A 27,221-nucleotide genomic window follows, 5' to 3' on the forward strand; every position below is an offset into this window, starting at 1 on the left:
AGGAATTAGGAATTATGTGCACAATTCAAATACTCTTGAACACAACTGTATTAGTTTCGCAAAAAGCAAAATACTCTCAAACTTTGTATTATTACAATAGAGTCGCTGCATGTGTGAGTCGATAGATAATTTGCAATGGCCGCTATTGGAACGATATCGTCATCCCTTTCTGTCGCACGGGTGCCTTATGCTGGATACTTTTAAACAGGAAACCGCGTGTTTTCCTGTGCAGCGTTGCCAGATGCAGCCAAATGCAGTTCGCACCATTTCAAATTTGCATCGACGACTGGCGGACGCGAATTTCTCGCTGCGATTTTAAATATTTTCCCTTGCATTCTCGACTGCCGAATCCAAGTTTCTAACAATATGAGCAAAAAACTAATTTTCCCGGACTTTGGTGACATGGCTGCAGAGGTAACCGCCATTATGAAGGGCAAATTCCTCGCGCGCAAGAATAAGACCTGCGTGAAAGCCCAAGAGGCGATCGACTTCGATTTCCCACCCTTGGTCAACCCGTTGCAGATGTCGTCGTCGACCCCGAACTTGACCCCTCATAGGGACATCAAACCCACCCAGATGCCGTTGGAGCTTTCGGTTATCAGTTGGCCACCAACCAGAACCATTCATAATAAGCTGGATATCGAACTGCGCCGTATTGAAAGCAGTCTCATCATGGATCTCTATGTATACAATATGCAATAAAAGACAGAAGAACGTGTGCTGCTAGCCAGCACGGTCTAGAAATCGCAGGCTTTTATTGGGGTCAATTTTTCAAAGGGGTCATTGCATATTTAAAATGGGAGTAGTATGCAGCATATAAATTCTTGATCAGTATCAGCATCCTAGTTGGTATAGCCATGTCCGTAAGCTCCTTTCTCTGTCCGTTTGTTTCTGCGCGAATTATTCTCGCTGTGTTACAACTTCATATCTGAATGTAACCTCAAAATTCTTCTTCTATTGTTGGTATAAGTATGTGTACAATATGTATGTATGTGTTTGCAAATTTAAACAAGACGGATCAGAGCACTTTATCATATAAATGGTAGCACGTGAAAAATCCCAAAAAAAAAGCCTGCTCTCTTTATTTTGCTCTACTGTCAGCAGTTCTTGGGGGGAAGAAAGGATGAGGAAGTCCCTAAACTTATTCAATAACAATTATGGCATTTTTTTAAATATAACGTGGAAGCGGAAAGTTGAACAAATTAGTAAGCTCCCTACTTTATATAGAAGCTTTATTATTCTATATATTTCATTTAAAGCTTTTGAAGACATTTCAACGATTTTGAAACTAAGCAAGCTTTGTATCTCCTCTACTTTTCTTCCCCATAGGTTAACAAAGCTGTTTGGCCATATTCTTCTATTGGATTTCCTGGATTTCCTCTTGTTCAATGTATAACCACCCCATTCCGCAGTAACTGGGATTCTACCAGCTGTTCCGAGTCTTATTGGGCTTATGCCATCTGCCACGAAGATTAACAAGGTGTAATTCTTGATGAAAATGGTTTTATTTAGCCTGGTGGGTGGCTCTTCAACAGATTTGCGCTGCCTCTCGCCAAGTTTACACTCCGCGCAATTGCAACTCGGGCAGGATACCTTCCTCCTGTGCCCAACCAGCTTCGCTTTGGAGTGCGAGTCTGAGAGTCAGCTACCTTTGGCCTGGAATCGGTGCTCCAGGTGCACATTATACTGCTCTACCAAGTAGCTAAACTAATTAGAACTAAATGACAAAAAAAATAGGTTTATTTCGCCTTGGTGGCCGGTTTCTGTGGCTCCTCCTCGCTGTTGTCGTCCTCCTCCTCCTCGGAATCGAACTCAGAGTCGTTGTCGTCCTCGTCGGAATCAAAGTCCGAGTCATCCTCGTCCTCGTCACCATCGCCGGCGAGATTCAGCTGCTTGATCTTGTCCAGCAGCTCGTCGCGTGTGTGCGCCACCCGTTTGGCCTTCTCCTGGCTCTCCAGCTGCTGCTCGTCCAGCTGCTCATCCTCGTTGCCATCCTTCTCCTGCTTCTTGCCCTTGCGCATGTAGCGCAGAAAGGCACGTCGCTTGCGCTCCGAGAACGACTTGACCAGTCGGTCCATCTCCGACTGCAGCTGCTGCTCCTCGCGGGGCGTCGGCTGCGGCTCCTCGATGGCCACCTCGGTGGCGCTCTTCAGGCACTTGGCGCAGGCGTTCGCCTTGATGGCGCAGTCCCTGCAGACCACATGGTAGGCCTTCTTCACCGACCGCTCCTTGCAGTGGGCGCAAATCTTGGCCTGCGTCAGCGGCTTGTACTTCTTGTACTTGATCTTCCACTCGATCTGCTCCTTGCACCGCTGGCACACCGTGGACACGTGCATCGCATTCAGGCGCAGCTGCTGCGGCGTCTTGTCGTGCAGATCGTTTTTGAAAACATGACGATTTTTGTGCTTCTGCGCACGTGTGCGACTTACATTGCCGCGCTGGCTGCTCATCTTTGGCTCCTTCGGCTGCTGGGCGCTGCAAACACGTAGGGCATTAGCTGGGCATTCGATTAATCATCTGTTTGGCTCTATTTACCTGCTTCAATTGGGCTAATTCGATCACAGACTGCTGCTCGCCACTTATTTTGCGTGCAATTTTTTACTTTATTTTGGTCAGTGTGACCGTTTCTTGTTGCTGCGGAAACATTGTAAGCTCAACAGGTAGCAAGTCACAGTGCCTCTCAAACGGTTTAGCCAAGACACGAACCAGATACCAGACACGAATCAGATAGTCATATGCTACTAAAGCTGTAACGGTTACTTAAGTTTGAATTTTCAAGTTTAACTTTTAGATTTATAATTGAAAATGTGCAGTGTTTTCTTTTGGTTTTGCTCGTTACAGCTTAAATAAAAGACACTCTTTGAATGTGCAGTTGGCATACAATGAATCGTTTTACTATATTGAAGAGCTTAGAGCTTATTATTAACTTTATATTGCATTTTTTATTTGCAGAACCCCATGTGGCCATGCGCGACCTCAAGCAGCGCCTCTTCGACCTGCTGCGCTCCGGCGGCAACAATAACAGCAGCAGCAACAACAACAACAGTGGCAGCAACGGCTGCAGCAGCAACAGCAACACGAACAACAGCAGCAACTCGCATCACATCAAGTCGAGCAATCAGCAAACAAACGCGCCGCCCGCCCAAAAACCGAAGAAACTGCACGAATACACGGCCGCCGATTGCAATGCGGCATTCCTGCGCAAGTACCACGATCTCAGCATCAGCAGGGATCGCGAATTGGACAGGGATCGAGATCGGGAGCGGGAGCGGGAGAGGGCTGGTCCTGGCCAGGTGCAGTCTCCCAATGTGATCTACTTCAATGAGAACCTATCGATGGCCAGCAAGTACAATGTGCGACCCTTTCCACTCGCCCGCTATCCCTCCTGCCCATTGAGCAGCTTCGGCATCTCGCCGGGATCAGGTCGCCCGGAGGGCAGTGGCGGCAGCAGTGTGGGCGAGGAGGAGGACACGGAGAGCGAACCCTATCACTTTTGCTCCGACGAGGATCACAGCAGTCACACGCAAACCATCAAATTGCGCCGTCATCATGGCCACCATCATGGCCATCATGGCCATCATGAACTCGAACTGATGGAGCCGTCGGTCAACGAGGACGCCAACCTGGAGTACGACCAGGCCGAGTCGCAGCTGGACTCCTTCTGCACGCTCTGCACCTCGACCTTCAGCTACAACAAGTGCTGCCGCTTCTGCGAGAACTCATTGTGCGGCTCCAAGTGCAACTCGGAGCGCGGATCGCACGCCAGCCGGATGAGTCGCATCAGCCAGTTTAGCCAGGTCAGCAGGAACCTGGCCGGCGGCTATCCGCTCGATCCTGACCTCGATCCGCACCAGAATCAGCTGCAGCCGTGCCGCTTCGGGGGCAGCATGCGCATGCTGGCCAATCATCAGTCGGCGGCCATCAGGTTGGTTTGCAATCTAATTAGAAACATTTCAGTAATTAAAAGGAATATTTTATATCCTTGCTCTTTCTGCAGAACAAAAGTTTAATATTATATTTTATTCATTTTACTTGAACTTTAAACACCAAGTAGTTAGTTTAGTGATCGCTTTGAAGTTTCTCCCCAATTCGGATTTGTGGGTTAGGCATTATGAAATCCATTAAGAAATTAAGCAATTGGGCAATCGTGGAGTCAATTACTAATTAAGTTTGTGGCAATTTGCGATGCTTAATCGTTGAATTTGATTTCACTGATGCAAGCACGCAATTATGCCATCGACTGCAATTCGATGCACTTTGCACCGCTGCAGAGTTCGAAGTTTGAACTTGAAGTTGAATTCGAAGTTGAAGTTGTTGTGGAAATGGAAATGGAAGCCGGGCGACAAAGTAAACACGTCGTAAAGCGATGTTGCCTCATTAGTGGCGGCGCTAATGAAGTGTTTTCGCATTTCTATTAAATTGCAACGGCTAATTAGCCGTAAGTCATTGATTGATTGCATTTAAATGGGCTTCTTTCTGCCGCCGTACGTACCACAAAGACTTAAAGAGCCATGGAGCCAGAGCAACGAACGAACTCAAGCCAAACAATTATGCACAAAACCTTAAACTGGCCATAAAACACCGTTAGCGATGAGGTTTCCGCGCATGACGCGCCGCAAGCTTGACCATAAAAAGCATAAATTCTATTGAATAAAATTATACCCACCACAGCTACGCAGAAGCAACAACAACAGCAACAGCAAATGAAATAAAGAAAAATTCCAGCATACTGATACAACAAAAAGGCGAGCGGGAAAAAGTCTAGCAATGTGCAAAAAGCGCATCGAAAATCAACTGAGCACAAGCGCATTACTCGAATCAGAAATGTTTACATCAACAGCGGCTGTGCCGCAAAAAGTGTGCCACGACTCGCAAATACTCTTTCCAATGTAGTTGCAACATGATTTCTAAAAAAGATTGCTTCACAGGCAAACAGTATCTATGAGTTATTCCAAGATGTGTATTGTAAAATATTACAGAATAAAATAGTAAACAATTTAAAATAGGTAAAGAAGCAAGTTAGCGTATTAAGTTAACTATTCATTCATATTCAGCGTCATAATAATGCCGCAAGTTATAAAGGTGTTTACATTCTATGAAAGTATATTTTCCTAAAGGTGTTAAAGCAATATTATGTTAGAATTAGCTTGTTCCTGCTCAAATCGAAATAAGCTTTCTTATACATAGCGTATATAATTCAGAGATGAGGCAAAACACCCGCAGATAGTGTAGATATAAACATATAAACATCGGCGGGCACAACAAGAAGGCTTGGCCGAGAGCTTTCACGCTCGGCACTTCTTTGGGGTCCGCTGCTTTCGGCTTTTACATTTCTTCGACGACCGCTGGCCGAGCTAGCTGGTCCACATCTGCGTGGTATCTGCTCTCTCGCCGTCTCTTTCTCTGGCCTTGCCACCATCTCTTTCGCCGACTGCAACGGCATCTCTTTCGCCGATCAACGATCAACGATCGCCGCGCCAAGACCTGCGACTCAAACAAGTCGCGACCATTGTTCGCTCAGCACGTGCCGCGCTCCACGAAAAACGCAGACGTTTTCTTCGACCGTTTACCGCTAGCAAAACAAAAGACTTAGGCAACGAACTTGCATTTTGCCTGCACAAATGCAGTTGCAACTTTAAGAACACATTTTTTTTTGGTTTTGTTTAACAATTTGGAGGTTTATCATTGAAACAGAACATGAAACACACTGCCTTCTAAAAAAACATGTGCTTTGTCTTGTGAGTGTGCGTGTGTGAGTGCAATCAATCAATCAAACAATCTATCGATCTTTCAATCAGTGCTGGCAAATCTGGTTTTTGCAGATCGCTAGAGGAAATGCTTTGCGGTAAGTTCTGCAAAGATATTTTAGTTACACGATAATAAGTTTAAGGCAATTCTCAAAATGAAGCGCAATTGTAGAACTCAAGCAAGTCTCAATTGTGATGACTTACAAGAATATTCAAATGTAAAGAGCTTGTAATAGCGTATTTCACTTATTATTCATAATAGTAGATAAATCACAATAAACCTTACCAATAGCTTAAATACCAAGTACCAATGAAACATTTTAATGTAGTTTTGCTCTTTGCAAATGGACAATGGATTAAATAAAATTGTTTAGTAGTGCAAAAACTGTTGTTACTTAATTAGAAATTGGCTAACTTAAGTATGCAAGTCGCAGGCATTGAATGTAATGTAAGCTAAGACCCTTACTATTTATAGTTCAATGTTTAGATATTCAATGTTTTGGCATTCAATGCTTTGGTATTCAATGCTTTAGTATTCAATGCTTTGCTATTCATAGCATTGGTATTCAATAGTTATTCACTGTTTATGACCACCACACTTGCATGTTTTATATAGCAGCGCAACATTCTTGTTTGAAAACTAGAAGAACTTAGTGAGATATAGAAATCTTCCGCGCCGTAGGCCATGGCAAACGGTCTTAAAGCAGTCGATTCACGGATAGTTGATGACTTTCTCCGCGAAACGCTGTGCGATGTATCACTCGCCTCGATTTGCCTAAGTTATACAACCCTTCGAGTTTTGGGCTGGCTCAGATTATACGACTTGCTGTGATAATTACGACGCTTGCTGGTGGTGTTGTAACCACCGAGCGCCGAATGCGTTTATGTGCAACGTACCGCCGTGCCGCATGCCACATGCCACATGCTACATGCCACTTGCCATTCGGTTCCAGAGCGTGTGCCGTGATAAATGAACGGACCAGCCTGGCCATATCCATATCCATATCTATATCCATATCCAAAACCATATCCACTGACGTGAGAGGCGTAGAATCTGGAAAGAAAAACACAAAAAATGGGTAATAATAAAACCGCATGAAATTTGGTTTTGTTTCGGAGTTGCACACACACACCGCGATTTCCCCTTCGGAAAACTCGCTCACTGTTGCATGGCAAACGCGGAGATTAGTAATATTTCATGCATTATATATGATACTCTACGCGATGGGTGTTCTAGTGTGTTGCCTCCAATAATTTCGCATTTGTACATAACTTAATAATGAATATTACCAAGTACATAATCATTAGCTTTGTAACTTGAAGTTGTAAATAATGGAAATCATTTTGTTGTATATGAATATCTTTTTCAATTTATGATTAATTTCCCAACATCATAGGATACTATACTATTCGGCTGGTTTCAACTTTCTTTCCTATTTGTTCGCCACTTTTTTCACCATTATTTTTGATTGTTTTGTTGCTGGCACATTTTCGGTTAATTCGATTTCAATTTGGCTAATAATTCTGTGACTAATTCCGCTGCCAGAGCCAATCAAATTGAGATTATCTTCTCTGCACGGGATGAATTTTGATTTTCCCTGCAAATTTCGTTTCATTTCCGTTCGTTCAACTCGGATTACGTACATATACAATATATCACAAGTCGATCGCATTGATTGCCAGACGCTCATTATTTGTGGTACCATTTATTTGTGCAATTAGCGATGGCTTTAATTAGCAACGCTTTTGCCCACTGCCAAAGGAGTTCGTCTAAAACTAAAAACACAAAAACTGAGCTAAGTCCAAGCCAAAAACCAAGAAACGGCAAAAGAAAGAAAGTGAAATTTCTGGGGGAACTTGTTTGCTCCAGAGAGGCGCGTCTCCTCCCATCCTCTTCCTTTAGCTTTTGCTTTCGTTTGCCCAGACTCCAGACTCTTCATACATACTTAAATATTTATATAAATACAAGTATATATATATATATGTATTTAGTATACATGGATGCGGTCAACAACCGAGTGGCGGTTGCAACTTTCCACCAATGTCGATTATTAAGGCAAGCGTTTACATACGACATTTTTCGCTGCATTTTCATCTTTTCCATGTTTTCCATCGCCTCGAACGGGTTTCCCACCCATCGGTGTAGCTGTGTGGCTCTGTGTCGTGTTGTAGGCTTGTCGCCAATCGTAATTGGCCATTTGTCCAAGTGCTGCCAGCCCCCGATCGATTTGGCCAAGACCTGCACGCATTTGGTCATTAGCAGAGCGCAGAAAGCCAAAGTCCCAAAGTCGCCGAGGGAGAGCCATAAATCCACCAAGTTCATTGATGTTTGGCGTTTGCCATTTGGCGGCTGGGAAAATCTCGTTAATCCGTACGCACGCAGTCCATTACAGACTATTAGTTAATTCGGCAGGCAATTGGGCAACGTTTAATTATTAACCATTAAATTATTAATTGTTTTGAATGTTAATATATACTTTTTATCCAAACTTGCATTTTCTTTTGGTAGATTGGTAGTTCTTAAAGTTATATAAAGGACTCTTTGAATCAAGCTGAAATCTTATCTTGAAACTAGAGCAGTCTTCATCAGATTTCCTCAGATTTCCCAACTCAAAGCCCTCGAGTACGTGGTTCAGTTCAAAGTGAAGGGTATTCTGCATATTCATATTTGCATTCATGTTTGCCAGCCTGTTGACTCATTTGCAGTCGCCACTCAAAAGGCAGGGCATTCACCGAACTTCTCCGCTTGGGGATTTTATTTTTTTTTCTTTACCAAGGGGGCGGCTAGGTGTTTGGGGGCGTGGCAGGAGGGCAGTCGGCAGACGGGAGGCGGGAGGCGTAATGGAATGGACCACGACCTGTCACAACTTGGGTGAGTCTTCGGGTGAGCGGACGGGCGCTGATGTCTCGTCTTGTTTGAACATTTGTTGTCGGCTTGGCTTGGATTGTTGGACAAATGTTCGTTTCTCGGACTTTTGCCATGGCTTACTTTCACGGACGAACTTCATTTGAATCGCATGAATGAGTGATTGAATCAACTCAGATTTGCATATGAATGACACGGGAGGTTCGCAGCAAGAGATGGGCATATTTTGATAGAAAGAGAGAAGTGGCTCTTGAAAAATGTAAGGCAACTCAAGCTTCCAAAAGAAATACTTAAATCAAAGATTTCTCACTTCGATTTTACTACTAGCTTAAGTTCTTTATGAAATTTTTAAATATTCTCTACTGAATTTACTAAATTTCTCTGATTGATTACTGATTTATAAATAGCTGCTGTAGCACAAAAATTCTTAATATAGTATAGCGTCGGTCATCAAAAGTTCAGTAGTTTAGCACATAGACTTTTGCTTTCTACTTTTCCTCTTCCAACTTTTTTCTCCACTGCCAAAATCACACACACGAAAGTGAAAACTTGCCGTGTTTCGATTCTCGGCCGTTCGAAAATTTGAATTTGAATTTGAATTGACGGATGGGTCAAGATATATTTAGGTGCCATGTGAGATCTTGGATCGACGGATAGATGAAAACGATGCGTTTACCGTTGGATCAAAGTCTAGCGGACTGTTCTGCTTTTGATTGGCAAAACCCGAAAACTGAAACAAAGGAGCGAAAGTAAGAGTATGCAAGTTGTGATCGGAAGTCGAAGAATTTGGCGGGTGAAAGATGAAAGCAGCGTAAAGCAATCAATTTTTGTATAATAATTGTTGTAACAAATAATATCTTCTTAATATTAAACATGCGTAGTATGTGTTATATTTATAAAGGTAAAATCCAGTTAAATTCCAATTAACCCAATTTTGATGCGTTTGTGTATTCTCCCTCATTTTCCATATTGCGCAATTACCTAAATATTCGTAAATCCGTATAGCAGTAGCAGGCTCATTTTATTTTCTTCGTACGTTTTTATTGCCCCACCACAGTGCTATTAAAGCTTTTTGTTGCCGCGAGTGGTGCTTTTTTTTTATAGAGTTTTATGTTCATTTCCCATCCGCCGAGTGGGCCACACAGTTAACCACCGAACAAACTGTTTTCCAGCGCGCCCAAAAGAAATGATTTTCCTTTTTTATGGTTTTACCCTTCAAAATCACTGGAGCATTTGTGAGCTGATGATTTGAGCTCTTTTCCAATTGTTTATTTTCGTACTTCGAATACTTTGCAGATTAATAGCTTGCCGGCCGTTAAGACAAGTTAAAAGTGGGTTAGAAAAATAAATAGCACATTAAATGGAATTTTTTGGGATATATTTGCAAGCACTTCATTTGATCTGGTGACAATAATCCATTGAACTAGTATTTCCTGCTGCCTCTGTGGCTCACTTTGTTTTTGATACAATAACCAATGATATCTAGATTTTTATTGCACTAGGAAGTTAAAGTTAATTATAATATGAATGCAACAAAATGTTGTCATCTGGTTTACTTGTATACTTATACACAAATAGATAGAAATATAATCTAAAATCATTTTCAATAACGCGTAATCGTTAATCCCGAGAGAAATCTGTAAAACAATATTACTTAATTTCCTGCGAAGATTAGCGAAAAGTTAACAATTCTTATAGAGATAGAGTTGCGAGCCAACAAATTTTAACGGTTCTCGCTTTATTATATTAATGCTAATTTACAAACGTAAAAAAACAAAACACAAACTCCTTGCGCAATTTTAGCGCCGAATGCCCACGGGCAATGTGAGCCAAGAGTAAATACAATAAATATATTATCGATATGACTTGGGATGTATGTCACAGCACTTTGATGATGGACTGAATGGATGCGATTTGGACAGCCTTCGGCCAGATGTGAATTCGAATTTGAATTTGAATGGCCAGCGACAAATACGTGAAATGCGGATGGATGGACCTCCACTATAATGTGCTCTGTTATATTTGCATTATAACTACGACTTCGCCGTAGCCTCAATGGCAGCCTTTCTAACTCACCTAATGGCTCTCATCTCTGGCGTTTTCATTTTCATTGCCCTTTTTGGGTCACATGGCCCACAGGGAATGCTATTACGCAGAGTTTGAATTTTAGGTTGAGGTTGATGTTTAGGTTCAGCACTATAACTACAAGTTTTTACTTTTCCAGCAGCTGAAAGTCACGTAATATTCGTACTGAATGACACCCGCAGTTTGAGCGCCAGCGCCATTGAACCAGAAATCGAGGCAACTATTTACGCCATCTGCACACGCTTTTCGTGAGTCACACAGGTGGAAAAGCCGGGCGGAAAAATGCGGGGGAAAAGCGCGCAGTTGGAGTTGCTCAATTGCCACTCAAGAAGCTGCAAGCCAGCCCCCAATTCATTTTTATTCGCCACGCCTGAGTTGCGCCCATTCTAGGGGCACCAACTCTATATCTCTATATATGTATGTAGTATGTATAAAGTATATAGCATAATTGATATTTGCCATGTCTGTTTAGAAGGCAATGAGAACTATAAACAGCAGGCGGATATTTTGCAACTTAATTGCATATTTTCTATGGAAATTAGCTAAACTTCGATCGAGGCAAATGGGAAACGATGATGAAATTGGCCTTAACTGGCTGAAATGTATTTAAAGTTGAAATAATTGGTTAACTATTATCACAAAGGTATATCACAAAATAAAAAAGAAACAAGTAAATATTTCTTTATTCGATATATAAGCAAATATTACAATTGTAAAATGTAAATGAATAAATACAATATACGATAGTTGTAGCATTAAATATATTAAGTTAATATATTGGTTAGGAGATCTGAATAAATCACTTAAAATTCATTTTATTAGTTATTCCCATATCTTTACTAAAAAAAAGGGCTTTTTTCACTGTCGCAATTGTTGGTTAATTTGGCCAATACAATGCCAATGGCCCGATGCTGTCAATTAGCCGAGAATAGAACTGTGAACTCGAATGGCTGAATGCCCGGCAACAGCGGCGATAATTCCAACAACTATGCTTTAGTTAATATTACTATGCATGCCATTGCTGTTTGTTTCCCTTGTTGTTGTTGTTGTTGTTGTTGACGCGTGCGCAGCCGAGTGAAGCGACGCCGACGTCGACGCCGGCAGAGGGTTGCCCCAGAGCAGAGTTGACATGGCAGTGAGCGTGAAAAATAAATAAATAATACAATCAGAGGGCAGCAAAGCCCGCGACTCTTCAATGTTGAGCAAACGTTGAATGTGCACCGAGAGAAAATGCGGGTTCGAATCTCGTTAAAGCGGGTGTTAATCAACTTGAAAATGTTTAGTCTTAAGTCGCTGGAAAGTGATTCAAAATGCTGCAAACGTAACGTCTAATATTCAATGCTTTAATACGATAATATTCAGTGCTTAAATACGATAATATAAAACATTGCAAATAAAAGGCTGTAAAGTCTTACATTAAATTGAGTTTTTTTAAATAGACAACTGTCTATTTATTTATTTAGTAATTATACAAGCTATCGCAACTCTGACAGTCGAAATAAATAACTAAAATAATAAGTGATAAAAAACCTAGAAGTCAAGTCAAGTCAAGTATCTATTTAAACGGGTAAAGTGTTATTATAAGGATATCGTATTTATTTTTCTTTGAAAAATATGTATTTTGAGTAATTAAAATGATTAAAATTCATATAATTAAAAAGGAGATTTAGTTTTAAAACAATAACACTGTATATAAATCAAAAATTAAATTAAAGTGAATTTTAACTAGACATTGACCATATTTTCGTTGCGTGTAGCTGCGGCAACAGTGGCAGCAACGCGCGGCAATATCGGCAAACAAAGCGGCGCCAACAACACCAGCAACCCCAACAAAACAGCCCATAATCGCAATTACAATAACAAAAACATTGGCATCAACATCAACAAAAAACAATAACAATAACAGAAACAGAAACAGAAAAGAGCAGCAGCAACTGAAAACTCTTAATCATGAGTGGCGTTTGGCTGGCAGCGCAGCTGGCGCAACTTTTTTGCATAGGAACCCGACTGACTGCGGATTTTGAGTTTGTATCTTTTTTGGCCAGCGAACATTTGCGTCGCCGGCGTCACGGAGCGCGGACGCGACAAACGCGACATTGCCGAGCGGAAACCGGAAAACGAGCGGTGGGGATTCGGAAAAATCACAAAACAGAAACAGAACAAAATCAACAAGTGCGCGGAAGTCAGGGGGACTTTCAGAACTTACAGAACATATAGAACCATCAAGCAGCAGAGGGAACAAACCACAAACAACGCAACCAATGGCCAGTTGTGCGCCGGTGATCGTGTGGAACGGTGCTCAGTTTACGGCCAGCAGCAGGGAGCTGGAGCAGCTGCGTCGCGATTACGGTCTGGATGCGCGAATGTTGGAGGCGACACTGGTGCCGCGATATAAACGCCACAAGCCGCAGGCAGCGGCACGCAATGATCACGTGCGCGTGACCAAGGAGCAGCAATCGGATTGGATACTCAAGCAGGATCGCAGCACCAACGTCAGCCAGGTGAACTTCCATCCCTGGGCGGGTGCCCACTTCGACTTGGTGCCGTGGCGTCGCACGCGTTCCGCATTGGATTTGACCGCTGTGGAGGATTACAATCACGGCCTGCTCGATCCCAAGTCGCTGAAGGGTCTGGAGAAATTGGAGCTGAGACAGCAGCGCCGGAGGTTACAGCGCGCCAGGTCCACGCATCAGGGTCTCCGGCGTTTGGTGCGCGTTCGCCTGATCTTCTCCATTGAGCTGCGGCACAAGCGGATGGAGGTGCTACGGAAAAGTGCGCTGCCCGTCCGGGTTTTCGAGCAGCGATTCGCGCTCTCCGAAAACGAGAGCGCCGCCTACGAGCGCATCCTGCTGGACGCCAATGCGGGCGTGGATCAGCACGTGGGCTACTTCAGCCGCAGGCAAGTGATGCCATCCAGCCAGGAGTCCAACGAGGAGTTGGTGGTGGACTTTGCCAGCGAAACGGAGGCGGATGAGAAGGCCGACGACGAGCAGCCGGAAAAGGAGGAGGAGGCCCAGTATGCCACAATAGCGCCAGCGGAAAAGGGAGGCAGTGCAGCAGTGACCGCCAAGGAATCTGGTCAGGTGCCATGCGTCAAGTGCCGCGAGATTGCCATCAAATTGAGGTAAAAGAAATCGCCATAAAAAAAAACAAACAAAACGGCAAACCAGAACACAAATTAGCCAGAAAAATAGACGAGCGCCGAAATCAATTAGTTACAGTAATGTGTCGATAACAACTACGTAACGAAAGTAAAAATAATTTGAAAATAATTTGGGAGTGCAAGAAATATCAATTTACTGACTCTTTTAGTGCAACATTTTTTTTGAGTGCTACAACAAATATTTGTTATGAGTGCAAACTGTAAAAAAAGCTATGAAAATGCGTGTTGTAATTTAATGAATCTGTTGCCACGACAAAATCAGGAATAGGTGTATGATTTATAGTGGTTGCCAATCGGATTATGTGCGAACTCTCAGATCGAAAGCAGAATGCAAATTTCCCACCAACTTTCCGGCTTTCCCATTCCACAAAAAGCCACAGATCTCCATGAGTATAATTTCTTAAATGATTATTTTCTTCCGTTCTCCGTTCTTCCACTTTTTCCGAGCTTTGACTATGCCCTTCCTCTCCAATACATATTTACTTAACTATTTATGCCTTTGTTTTGATGCCCGATGAAAGATGAATAGAAACATACTTCAAAGTCTGTAGATTATTAAACTATTTGCAGCTTGCCTTGAAAGGTTTGTAATTTTGCTTTTTTAAATTACAGTATTAACCGCATGGATGCGTTTGCTATACTCATTAGTTAAGATACTACAAATATTTCGTATGCAGGAGCATTGAGCAAATACATTTTTCAAATAGCTGCGCGAATCAATAAAAAAATCTGTTTAAAAGCAGACAAGTTATATATATATATTATACATTACTTATTTCAGCTCAAAACTAAGTATTTACTTTCGGTTTACTTGAATTATATCACAAACCAGAGATCAGATGAAGCCAGAAAACGGTGGTCACCTCTTAACACCCTTAAAGATCATAATTTTCTTAACCCCCTTTGCCACTTTAGTTGACCAACTGGCCTGTAATGCTATTGCCAAATCGCTTATTTCACTTTTTTCTTTCTCAGCTAAATGTTTGTGGGTTTTTGCCGGATTTTGTTAGCTTTGTTGGCTTTGTGGATTTTGTGGGTTTCATGGGTTTGGTGGCACCTGCCCTGTTTTGTTGACACCTGCTACCGGCCCGCTTCCATTTTCCATTTGGCATTTGTTGTGCGGCGATGCCAGCGTTGATGCAATAAACTGGAAGAAAGTGTCGTCTTCGCGGCTTTCTGTTTCTTTTTGTTGCCACAAGTGGAAAGCAGCGACAAACGAGATCCATCCACAAATGCCCGGTATTTTCGCATTTTAATGCTGGCGGCGCTGCTTCTCAGCTTTCAATTAATATGTCGCCGTGTATATTGTTTCTCTTAGCATTATCATTATGATTGTGATTGTGATTGTGATTGTTTGTTTGTGCCGCGGAAACGGCAATCAGATGAGTCAGCAGCAGACTTGACCTGGTTTAGTGATTCGGAAAAGGGCGCCCAGTGTATTCAAGTGCAGCCCGAGATGCGCAAACAGATGCCATCAAATTTAATCACCATCACTTACCCGGGCCAATTAATTAATTAAAAGCAGTGCCTAAATGGCTGCCAAACAAATAATTTAATAACAATGAACATTTTTTCTGGGCTTTATCGAACATGCGACTATTTCGCAACAAAAGTCACTGCATGTTAGTAAAAAAAAGAAAAGTGTAAAATGAATTTCAGGGATATTTCTTAAATAATGTGCTTTAAAATTGTGTTGTTTTCCCAAGTTCGTGTCTTAAGTCTTTAGCGTAGTTCGTAAGTTTGTGACTTGAGTCATTTGTTTGGCGTGCAGAAAAGTGTGCTGCATTTGGTGATAAAAAGCCAGCTTAAAAGTATGCAATACTTTCTGTAATGAAATGATTAAGTTGCTCATTATAATTAGGCTAGTAATGATTATTGTTAAGTTGTTATCTTCAAAATGTTAAATTAAACTATCGAAATTTCTTTCTCTCCCGCAGAACCATAAACGATTATGCGCTCAACTCGAATCTGCACCTAAGCCACAACAACAAACTGAACAATCTGCACAGCAACAAGCTCCTCCACAGCAACCAAAGCCACAGCAGCAGCCTCAATCCGAGCACAAGGATGCACTCCCACCAGCTGGACTCCTACCTCGGCGGAATGGGCGGCATGATGAACCTGGGCGGCATGGGCCAAGTGGGCCAGTTGCACCATCCGGGGAGCGTTTCCGGCAGCGAAAGACCCAACGGAGGAGCACTGGCCCTTCACTATGCCGCCGCGCGTGGCTGCCTCGATTGCGTCCAACTGCTGGTCGCCGCATCCGTGGATATTTGGTAAGTGGATGAGCACCTGTCCCCAAGTTAATGATGACCAAAAGTTGCAACGCGTTTTGTGCTGCGGGGTGAAAGCTTTTTTCACCAGCCGTTCTTTGTTTTTATGTGTCGGGGAAATCGCACAACGATCGATGGCTCCACTTTGTGTTTTATTTTTTCCGCCATTTGTCTGCATTTCCATGCGATGCGGTTTCTTTCCACTTACCTGCGACAATTATTCTCATTAGTTGTTTCTTATCTGATTTGATTAGTTTAAGATCTAAAAGAAGTGGCTTACTAGCTGTGGAAATTGTTGCAACTACACATAGACTTGGTCATAAAAGCCATTGCTAAACGTATAATTGTGGGTATTTCAGTTCTTTCAAAACAAAATTATGTGTAATAGAGAAAAACTGCGAATTTATGTATATATATATTTGGAGAATTAGTAATCAGCATTTTCCCAAAACAAATTGATTTTTTACGGGCTTATAGAGTGTTTCCAGTAGCAACAAATATAGCATTAAAAGTATTTTATTGTTCGTTTAATCTGCTCCATTTATTGCCTAAATGTAATAATTATTTAAATGGAAGCATTCAAGTGCATTGAGCCTCTGTAACGATCTGATTATCATAAACTGACTGAATACACGATGAAGTCGATTTGAGAACTTAATACGATTTATCCACCTGAAGAGCTGGGAGCAGGCAATTAAATGCACTAATTAAAACTTATTAGCTCACCCAACAAAGTAGAAAGAATGAAGGCGAGTGGGTAAAAACTAGGAAAGGCAAGGAAAACCTGGCGAATATCTTGGAAAACATGGAAAACTTGGAAAAACTGCCCGCCAAGTGGGTTAGCGATCCGTGGCCAGCGTTTGATTCACCTAAATTCCTGTGTGCCCCAACAGCAGCACGCGTCCAAAGCTGATTCATTTAATTGGGAAATGCGAATGGGACTCCAACTGGCCAAGGCGAGCCAGCCAAGCGAGATGCACTCCATCCTCTGCACTCCCTGTCTCCCATCCCAGCCTATTCCATTTGATCCCCCCAAGCCATCCAATGCAATCGAGTCCAGGCCAGGTTTGGTTCCATCGTGTGCTATTTTCAATTGGAGTCAAACTGGAAAACTCACAGCCTCACAAAGCACCGTTGCAACGAGTTTTCCTCACTCGTTGCCACAAAGTGGAGCAACTCCGCACTGACTGGCCAAGGAATCAGAATCGCACTCAGAATCACAATCGGAATCGGAGTCGGAGTTGAAGTTGGAGCTGGAATCAGTGCCACTGCCTGATCCCCACTTCCCGCGATCCTCACCAGCAAAATTCATATTTACAGAGCGCCAAGGCAGTTCAATTGACATGACAACCGACATCGACACAGAAAAGAACGAGAGATGAGAACGAGGGCGGCTCTGTATATAAAACTTATAAATAATAATAATATAATAAATTATAATATGGTAGACATTTTTGTATTGTCAAACTTAAAAATATTTTATTACTAAACAAACAAAGGCTCTTAAGTACTGACTACTTTATTGCAACATATTATTTCTATCATCATCCAATGTTTAAAATAATATTTGAGTATCAGCACACCTAAAGTGAAACCAGAAGTTAATTGCCTTGCAAACTTTTCAACCCACTCTCGTCACAAACCGTTTGATAGTTTTGCGTACAGACACACCGCGATGCAAACAGCTGGTGCTTCTGGTATCAACGCTGCAAAAAAGAAAGCGAGGGCAGTTTAATGACTTTCTGTGAGAATTAACATGGAAATACTTAATGTGCAGTTAAAAGTTTAGTGTGAAAAAGCTGAAACTATGTTCAAATTCTAAAAATATATTTATATTATTCTTATTTTTGTTAGGCAATAAACTTGCCTACTTTTATGCTAAATGCTAAATTACATTTTAAAAACTTGCCAAAGAAATTAATTATGAAGGCTCAGGAACTTGAGAGTGTGAAATATAGTTTGTAATATTTTTAGGGGGCGTCACTGTTAAATGTCACCTACTACCAGGTGACATCTGTTAAGCTTTCGATCCGCCCTCGCCACTGGCCATTTGATAATAATGCGTATGGCGACAGCTCGGTGTCGAGCTACCTGGTTTGCCCCCGCCACGCCCCCTCCTCCGTCCCCAGAAGAAGAGCAAGCCGTTGAAGAAGAAGCAGAAGAGGAAGAGGAAGAAGTGGAGGGAGCACCACCACCACCAGTGGTTCGCGGTGGCCACTCGATGGCGCTTGGCGTTCGGTGGTGCTGGCTATTCGCGTTTGGCTAGTCGAGGCGAACGGTGCTTTCGTTCGTGGGTCTTGTATCGCATCGGTCTTCTATAGCATAATATAGCGTATAGCATATATATTTCAAACAAATATATATGGAGTGATCGTTGGTGTTAAAGTTGTTACCGTTTACCAGCGACCGTTATGCAGCAGCAACACGCGGCCATGGAATGAATTTGAATTTTGATTTCAATGGTGGATTTAGTGCGGTTTCGTTGTGAAGCTCGATGCATCAGCGCGGCCACGCCCCCGCGACTGTCCGTTGGTCAGCCCGCAGCAGCAGCAGTAGCAGCAGCAGCAGCATCAGTAGCCGCAACAGCAGCAGCAGTCGCATCAGCAGCAGCAACAACAGCAACAGCAGCAACGGCAGACAAAATTTCGCGCTTCAAAGTATCTCAAATGCAGTTAACGAATCGGAACGCGAATTAATTAACAGTTTCAGTGTACCAAAGAACTGCAAGGCGCACAAGCAGCTGAAGCAACAGCAACATCACCATCTTCACCCCGCAAACAGTAGCCACAACATTTGGCTTAATGCCCAAGCCAGCAGCAACATCCGCAGCAGCAGCAGCCGCAGCAACCGCAACCATGAAAAGGTAGCCACGGCTGCTTTTGGCCAACATTCAGTTGCCACTAATCGATTGGCCAAGGCAGCGAGTGTATATCAATTGGCCACCGGGACGCCAAGGATGCCGTGCTAAGCCAATACGTTGTTTTTTTTTTTGCCAGTGTATTTGAGTGCGGAATTAAATGCTCTAAAATATATATATGCGTTCAGTTGTGAGTGCTTGTGCTTGGTCTTAAAACAGACTTAAAGAGTCACATAAAACGTGAACTGTGTTTAATGATCATTTAAAAAAACCAATAAATATATTCACAAATGCAGCTCGTCAGTACATGGAAATAGTAACAGTAGTAATTGTAATGTATTATAATTAGAACAACCATCTAGTAGAGCAAATAAGTTAATTCAAGCTCGCTGGATCTTTGAACATATTAAATATATTACGCTGGACTGTGATTAAGCATCTTGACACGCAAAATAATGCTTATGAAAACTAGAAAATAAATCAACAAATATCTTCTACAGAAATGAACTTTATAAAAGGGGAGTTATCAATCCAAGCTCAAAATATTATAGAAAAGAATATGAATGATTAACATATTTGTATGTAGGTTATAGTTGCCAAAATAAGCATACACTTTCCTAGGATTATTAGAATTATGCCCTTATAGAACCTCTTAAGAGAACCCAGAAAAATCTTGATAATTGCTGAAGAATTCAAATCGAGAAGCGGCACTTACTGCCCACATTTGCAGGGGAAATCACATAAATCGCTGCGTAATACAAACTTTGGCTATTGTATCTTTGTTTCTGTATCTGTATCTGCATCTGTATCTTTGTATCTCTTCATCTCCCTGGGCTCTTTTTGTGTCACTCGCATGTCTATCATTCTGCATTCTCTCGGCGATGGGCAATCGACGAGTCTGGATTGTGAATCGCCAATTGTTGATCGTCCATCAATGGATTCGAGCACGCAAATGTTCAATTAAATAAACGAGTCTATAACTGTCAACTGGCATTTCTAACGAGGCTCCTGCTTCGCCTCAATTATTTCGCTTTTTAATTCCACTTGCTGCCTCGGCCCCCAGACACATTAAATAAATTAAAAAATAATTATTAAATTGCAAATAGTGAGAAACAAGACAAGGAGGCCAAACACAAAAACAAAAAAAAAAACAGCAAAGAGGAAAAAAATTGGCAATATATATATATATATATATGTATATATAGAGATATATGTTTCGTACTGTATTTTCACCTACTAAAGAAGCCACAACATACGAAAAATAAATGGCGGTATGGAGTGGATAAAGATGAAAAATCAACTTTAATTGGTTTACAATTCATTTCTAAGCGAGAAAAGCTGGAAAATGTAACAAGTAGTCCGAAGTCGGACGAAGAAAGCTAACTCCGCCGCCGTGCGCAATATCCATGAAGTCGTAAGCCAGTTGACTAAGTGAACAGATACTAGTATCCGTACCCATATACCCATCACCATCACCATCATCATCACCATCACCATCACCATCATCATCATCGCCTCCGACGCCTCCGTTCGGCCTGCGAATCTTATGGAGCTCAGGGGGCGAAAGCACAGTGGTACTCACACTCACTGTCTCCATGGCATCCATGAAGTTCTGCTGCCTGATTTATTGCTGGAGTATATGGAGTAGACAATTAAATGATACCTAAGTTGGCTAACGATTTTCCTGACTCCGCCTGTTAGGCAATTGGGAGTGGGAAACGGCTGACCAAGTGTGTGGTGGCGTTTTGCTGGCCTGTAATTTTGGCGCTGGCCAAATTGGCGTGATCACGGTGATCAGTGGCCATTATAATACTCCCGTTGGATGGGGCACACTCCCACTCTTGCCCCACTGTGGCATGAGGAAAGCCAGGCCAAGCCAACTAAACGGTAACACCAGCAACACCAGCAACACCAGCAACATCTACACGAGTGGCAGACGCCAAGACAAGTGCAGACTTTAGACTGCGAGTCAGGCGTAACTACTCGTGGAGAGAAACCTCCTCCCCTCGACTGTGTTTTTGTGCCCAGTCTGTTTGTTTCGCTTTTAGGCGTTAATTTCACCTAAAAAAGTTATATAGATGTGAGGCAAGAAGCATAAGCATAAGATCGAGCATCGAGCATAGAGCATAGAGCATCGAGGGTTTAATCACAGCCCAGACATCGCAGCGAGCTGTCGGAATAATGCCGACTTTCGGTTTCAGCTACTCAGCATGCTCGTATGTGATCCATAAAGAAATTGTACAAATCGAGTGGAAAACAAAAGACTGCAGCCAAAAACTTGCTATGCAAATGCAAGGCATTTAAGTGATTTTTCCTAAACCAGTTCCATAAATCGAACTCATTTTTTTTTCCCCCCCGTGCCTGTGAGTGTGTGTGTGTGTGTTTGTGTAACGGTACAAGGAAAATCAAAGCTACACACGAAAACCGGAAAATATTTAAAGTCCGGTGACAAACGAAAGTAAAAACTGAAAACTGAAGTTTCGAACGTGAACGGTAAGCCCAGGCGAATAAATTACAGTTCACCCAAGCAAAAGAAAATATTCAATAAACAAAAAAAAACACCAGCGCACCACAAGCACTGCCAATTTGAACCCATCAAAATAAGAATCAATATAAATATATATATATATATATAGTATATACATATATGTTAGAGGCAAAGGACCCACTCAAACACACACCACCCCCTTTCACCTGACCAGCAAAACCAGTCCACTTCCTCATCGTCACCAACCACCTCCTCCTCCTCCGCCAGCTACTTCTCCACGATCAACGTTAAGAAGGGCCTCCTGGGCCGCATGACCACAAGTCTGACCTCCTACCGCCGCAGCAAGCAGAAGTCCAAGTCCAACAATGACATCCACACCATCATCGCCACCGAGGTGGTGACGGCCACCATTCTCAGCAGCAGCGTCCACAGCAGCAGCACAGGATCGGAGCTCGAGGACGGCGGCCAGGGCCACACCAGCCTCATCGAGGAGCCAGCTGCCCAGGAGCGCAGCAGCGAGCAGCAGGAACATCAGCATCAACATCAGCTTCAGCTTCAGCTTCAGCACGCCAAGGATCCACCAGCACAAACGGAGATGAACCACCACCCGCACCCGCACTCGCACTCGCACCACCAGCGCAAGTCCGCCGTGGAGGTGGTGCGCCAGCAGATGGAGGACGACGGCGGGGATCAGGACTCCAACGAGGATGACGAGGCCACGCCCATGATGAGCGGCGCGGGGCGCAAGGAGCAGAACAACAGACGCAGCGTCGTTAGGTGCGAATTCCCTGAAAGAGAAACTGATGCTCTCAAGTGATACTCTAATCTATTTGTTGGAGTTTCAAGAACAGAAAACCCTTTTCTTATATAAAATAAAATTAGTTATAATATATTATTAATTACATTCTCATTGCCATAAAAGAAAATGGTTAAGATCAGTAATAATCTATAAGCCGTTAGGAAAGTTTTCATTTACAATCGTGCGCTTGAACTTGCTTTTAAATTTCATTTATAAGGATGTTTAAAATGACTCATGATCTCAGTAATCAATCATGTACTCATATACCCATTATATCGATTATTGGTTTTAAATAACTCTTTGATATTTTGAAAATGTTTGCAATAGATATGGTTTTAGTTGGTTTAATGCGATTACCATTTTGTTTAAGCTAAGCACTTCAAAGAGGCCTATAGAGCTTGACATAATCTCGAAATTTGTTACCCAATTCCGATCAATGGCAGTCCACATTTGATGGGTTTAAAGTCCGCTGAACACCGTGACAAATCGCTGTGTAGCTTTTCCCACACATTCTCTTCAAAGATTACCATTTCCAGTTGATTAATCTCTGCCTACCATCGACCATCTCTTTGTAATCGATCGATCAATGATATTCCGCAATAAAAACGGGTGGAAAACCGGTCAAAGAAGAGGAAAATGCTGACCAGAGATTTTCCAGTGACCCAGTGCGTTTCCAACGATTAACTGCAGTTAGATATAGCATACAACTCTATATGCCATATCTGCCTTCGAATTGAGAACACTTTTAGCCATTTCGGTGCAACTTTTTGTTCATTAAGTCAAGTCGCCGCCCCCTACCATATATTCTAGCACCTAATTGGAAGACAACTAATGAGTATATATTTTTTTATCCGCCGGATTGCAGCGCCAATACGCAAATGGACAACGATGTCACGCCCGTTTACCTGGCGGCGCAGGAGGGCCACTTGGAGGTGCTCAAGTTTCTGGTGCTCGAGGCCGGCGGCTCTTTGTACGTCCGTGCACGCGATGGTATGGCACCGATCCATGCCGCTTCACAAATGGGCTGCTTGGATTGCCTCAAATGGATGGTGAGTAGTGGCTAGTTGCTGGGTTGCTCCGCTTCAAATTCGGCCTTTTAATCCGATCTGCAAGCTGCTAACTTGGCCAACTGTAGTTGGCAATGCGGGTCAATTGCAGAGTTGAGTGCATTGGCAGAAAATGCATGTTGCATTGGGATTGCACTAAACAAGAACAAGAAATAGAAAGGGTTGCATTCTGGGGATTTTAAATAGCTCATATTTTATAATATCAACCGATTTTTAAGTAGGAATTTACAAGGGTTTTGTATAACTTGTAATGATCTGTAAAACAAACAAAATTATAAGCCATATATAATAAACCATCGATATAAGTTCTTAGTGCACAGAGTAATAAATTAATTTTTAATTAGCAAGGTAGCAAGTTTTGACATTCCCAGAGAAAACTTTCTTTGCTTCAGATGTTTAAACTATTATTGGAATACAGGAACATTGATTGTTCTTAAACCGCATTCATTTTGCTCAGTGTCGCACTGTGAACCCGTTTCTATTCGCTGATGTCTGTGGGTCCTGGTTTTCAATGGTTTTAACGGGGTTCTCGAGTGGGATTCCCGGCCAGTTTGTCGCCAGGCCAGTGCCATTTATCAATCGGGGAATGCGTCCGATGGAGAAGGAAGCCAGTTGCCAAGTAGCCAAGTTGCCAAGTGGCCAAGTGTCCAAGGAGCGGAGAGAGTGGCTTATGCAAAGCCACAGCTTGCAACGCTGACAATGGCCTCCCAACAAGCAGAATGCAATTTCAAGATCACATCGCCAGCGGCCGTGGAAAACCAAAACCGCCTTTCTAAATTGAACTAAATAGTTTCCATTATAGCCGCAACGCCTGGCGGCTGGCAAACCACTTTCCACATACGCAGTCTGCCTCATACTTAACTTGCCGAAAGACATTGATTTGATTTAGTGGACAAGGAGTCTGCATTTCGATGGACAGCGAGGAATGAATACCTCAACATCTTGTCAAGACATCGTGCTCTTAGATAGATTAGCCGTAATAAACATGGCCGGCATGGCAGTTGTGTTTTTCGACCTAAAGAGACATTGATGGATCGTTCAGTTTGCTTACCATTAATTATAGTCAGCTTATAAATATCTTAATGTGTAATACAATTAAATCATTGGATTCTGCGCATATTTTCGATTGAAAGGTACAAGATCAAGGTGTGGATCCCAATTTGCGGGATGGCGATGGTGCCACGCCCCTGCACTTTGCCGCCTCCCGGGGTCATCTATCCGTAGTCCGTTGGCTGCTCAATCATGGAGCCAAACTATCCCTCGACAAATATGGCAAGTCGCCCATCAACGATGCGGCGGAAAATCAGCAGGTTGAGGTGCGTGTTTCATCTTAGGAAATCTTACATTTTACTTATAAATATAAATATCTACCCCATTTTTTTGTTCAGTGCCTGAACGTCTTGGTGCAGCACGGCACTGCGGTGGACTACAATGGCAAGAGTAGCTCACAGCGCCACAAGTCGCAGCAGCATCTGCAGCACCAGCAGCAGCAGCAGCAGCAGCAGCAACAACAGCAGCAGCAGCAGCAACTGCAGCAGCAGCAACACCTGAGCAGCAGCTGCAACTCGAACTCGAATTCCTCGAAGCAGACGAGTCGCAGCAATACGATCAAGTCCAAGTCCTCCTCGACACTGAGCTCCGACGTGGAGCCATTCTACTTGCATCCACCGGCCATAGCGGGCGGCGGAGCAGGAGGATCGGGAATGGGCTTGGGCATGGGCATGAACATGGGCATGGGCATGGGCATGGGCATGAGCATGGGAATGGGCATCACGAGGAAGAACAGCGACGCCTTGTACTCGCAGCAATCGAGGAGTTCCTCCGAGAAGTTGTACAACGGTTCGTCCTCCTTGGGCGGCAATCCGGGTGGCAACAGCTCTTCGGCAGGCGGAGGCCTTGGAGGAGGAGGAGGAGGAGGAGGTGGTGGTGGTGGCGGAGGAGCGCTGCTGCCCAACGATGGCTTGTATGTGAACCCCATGCGGAATGGCGGCATGTACAATACGCCCTCGCCGAATGGCAGCATCTCTGGGGAGTCGTTCTTTCTGCACGATCCGCAGGACATTATCTACAATCGGGTGCGGGATCTGTTCGTGGACTCCGATTGCAGCAGCAGTGTGAAGCAGCATGGCAAGGGCCACGCCCACCCGCTGCTGCAGTCGAAGGCGGGCAACGCAATGACCATCCAGGCGGACGTACATTCCAGTTCCAGCGGCGCGGGCAGCGGCTCCGACGAGTCCGTCTCCATCTCGTCCAGCTTCAACTCGCCCAAGCAGCCGCAGCAGCAGCTGCGCAGCCAGAGCTTCAATCGCCACGGCAGCAGCAGCAACATCAGCAACATGAGCAACATGAGCAACATCAGCGCCAGCGGCAACATCAAGAGCAACAACTACAAGCCGCACAAGGGCATGGCCAGCAATCAGAATGGCGGCGGGGATCACGACTACGAGGATATCTATCTGGTGCGCGAGGAGTCGCGCAAGCAGCACCAGCAGCAACACCAGTTGCAACAGCAACAGCAGCAACAGCAGCTGCAGCACCAGACCATCCAGCAACAGCAGCAGCAGCAGCAGCAGCAACAGCAGCAGCAACTGCAGCTGCAACACAAGTACAATGTGGGACGCTCCCGGTCGCGGGACAGTGGCTCCCATTCGCGATCCGCCAGCGCCAGTTCCACCAGGAGCACGGACATTGTGCTGCAGTACAGCAATCACGTAAGACCTTGACTTGAGTTTATTTGTTCTTGCAACATAACTATAAGCTGGCAAAGTGAGTTTATTTAATGTTGCAGCATAACTATAAGCTGGCAAAGTGTATGCCACAAAGTATTTGAAATGCCTGTTAACCTCACCATGCTTTCTTCTTATTAAAAGTTCTTGATTATAACATAACTTTGATTTCCCTTTGATTTCGCAGCACTTGAACAACAAGCGCAACATGAACAACAGCAGCAACATGAACAACAGCAGCAGCAACATCTCACTGAGCAACAACAATAACAATAACAACAACAACAACAGCAGCCTGCTAAATCGCAATAAATCGCATTCGATTATTGGATTGCACAGCAGCAAATACGAGTCCTCGCTGAAGGACAACTACAGCGCCAAGAACGTGAATCTAAAGAATCAGCTGCTCAACGGCGGCATCAAGAGCGACACCTACGAGAGTGTCTGTCCGCCGGAGGATGTCGCCGAGCGAACAAAGCAGGCGCACAAGAACTCCATGATACGCAACAATCTGGCGGATGCCCCCAGCAACAACAACCACAATAGCAACAGCAACAGCAACAACATCAGCGGCAGCAACAACAACATCAGCAGCATGGGCAACATGAATCAGAGCAGCAGGAATCTCAAGCGTGTCTCCTCGGCGCCACCCATGCAAAATCTGGCAGTGGGTTAGTACACATGATATAAAAAGATAACTGAGAAAAATTCTAAAAAAAATCCTTTACTAATCCTGCAGTTAATGGACCACCTCCACCACCACTGCCACCACCACTGAGGGCACCAGTGCAGCAGCAACGCAGCAACTTGAGCGCCGAGCAGCCGAACAGCATGAGTGCCAGTAATGGCAATGGCATCTACAAGAAGATGCCGAACCAGGGTGCAATCAATGCCAATGGAGCTCCTCCGCCTGTTCCGGCACCCAATCCCGTGGCGGTGACTGAAGCAGTTGACTCGGACTCGGGACTCGAAGTGGTCGAGGAGCCGAGCTTGAGGCCATCGGAACTGGTGCGCGGCAACCACAATCGCACCATGTCCACCATATCGGGTGAGTTCTTTGTGATTACAGAACTATGATTGTTAAATAGGAAAACGTGTGTTGCCCTAATCTTACTGGTAGCAGTTATCACTCCAGAGCGCAATAATCATT

The 27,221-nt window shown here is 43.7% G+C and overlaps 2 protein-coding genes across 8 annotated transcripts in view; one reads left to right on the top strand and one right to left on the bottom strand.

Moving 5' to 3' along the window:
• Nucleotides 1–1,486: 1,486 nt before the first annotated feature.
• Nucleotides 1,487–2,648, bottom strand: LOC6525661 (uncharacterized protein C9orf85 homolog). Its single transcript, XM_002101447.3, has 2 exons — nt 2,536–2,648; nt 1,487–2,475 (listed from the first exon to the last, which is right to left on the bottom strand). Exon 2 carries the CDS (start codon nt 2,448–2,450, stop codon nt 1,740–1,742), a length of 711 nt encoding a protein of 236 aa, XP_002101483.1. The 5' UTR covers nt 2,451–2,475; nt 2,536–2,648; the 3' UTR covers nt 1,487–1,739.
• A 298-nt stretch (nt 2,649–2,946) lies between these two features.
• The window catches only part of LOC6525663 (uncharacterized protein DDB_G0283357), a 32,189-nt gene continuing 7,914 nt past the window's right edge, over nt 2,947–27,221 (top strand). Inside the window, exons 1-8 of one of the 7 annotated variants that reach the window (XM_015190913.2) lie at nt 12,777–13,822; nt 15,799–16,137; nt 21,747–22,256; nt 23,144–23,327; nt 24,479–24,661; nt 24,734–26,056; nt 26,259–26,742; nt 26,811–27,119. In XM_015190913.2, the coding sequence (XP_015046399.2) occupies nt 12,960–13,822; nt 15,799–16,137; nt 21,747–22,256; nt 23,144–23,327; nt 24,479–24,661; nt 24,734–26,056; nt 26,259–26,742; nt 26,811–27,119 (4,195 nt within the window). In that variant the 5' untranslated portion in view covers nt 12,777–12,959. Of the gene's footprint in view, nt 3,926–5,757; nt 5,846–12,776; nt 13,823–15,798; nt 16,138–18,767; nt 18,998–21,733; nt 22,257–23,143; nt 23,328–24,478; nt 24,662–24,733; nt 26,057–26,258; nt 26,743–26,810; nt 27,120–27,221 lie in introns of those variants that run through there. The other 6 variants (XM_015190914.2, XM_039375015.2, XM_015190916.3 and 3 more) reach the window with 6 other exon arrangements.

The sequence above is a fragment of the Drosophila yakuba genome, chromosome X (assembly GCF_016746365.2).
Source record: "Drosophila yakuba strain Tai18E2 chromosome X, Prin_Dyak_Tai18E2_2.1, whole genome shotgun sequence".
In the NCBI taxonomy this organism is placed as follows: domain Eukaryota; kingdom Metazoa; phylum Arthropoda; class Insecta; order Diptera; family Drosophilidae; genus Drosophila; species Drosophila yakuba.

Bases quoted from the DNA above. Each gene is read 5' to 3' on its own strand.
- LOC6525661 (XM_002101447.3), bottom strand. From the start codon at position 2,450: ATGAGCAGCCAGCGCGGCAATGTAAGTCGCACACGTGCGCAGAAGCAC.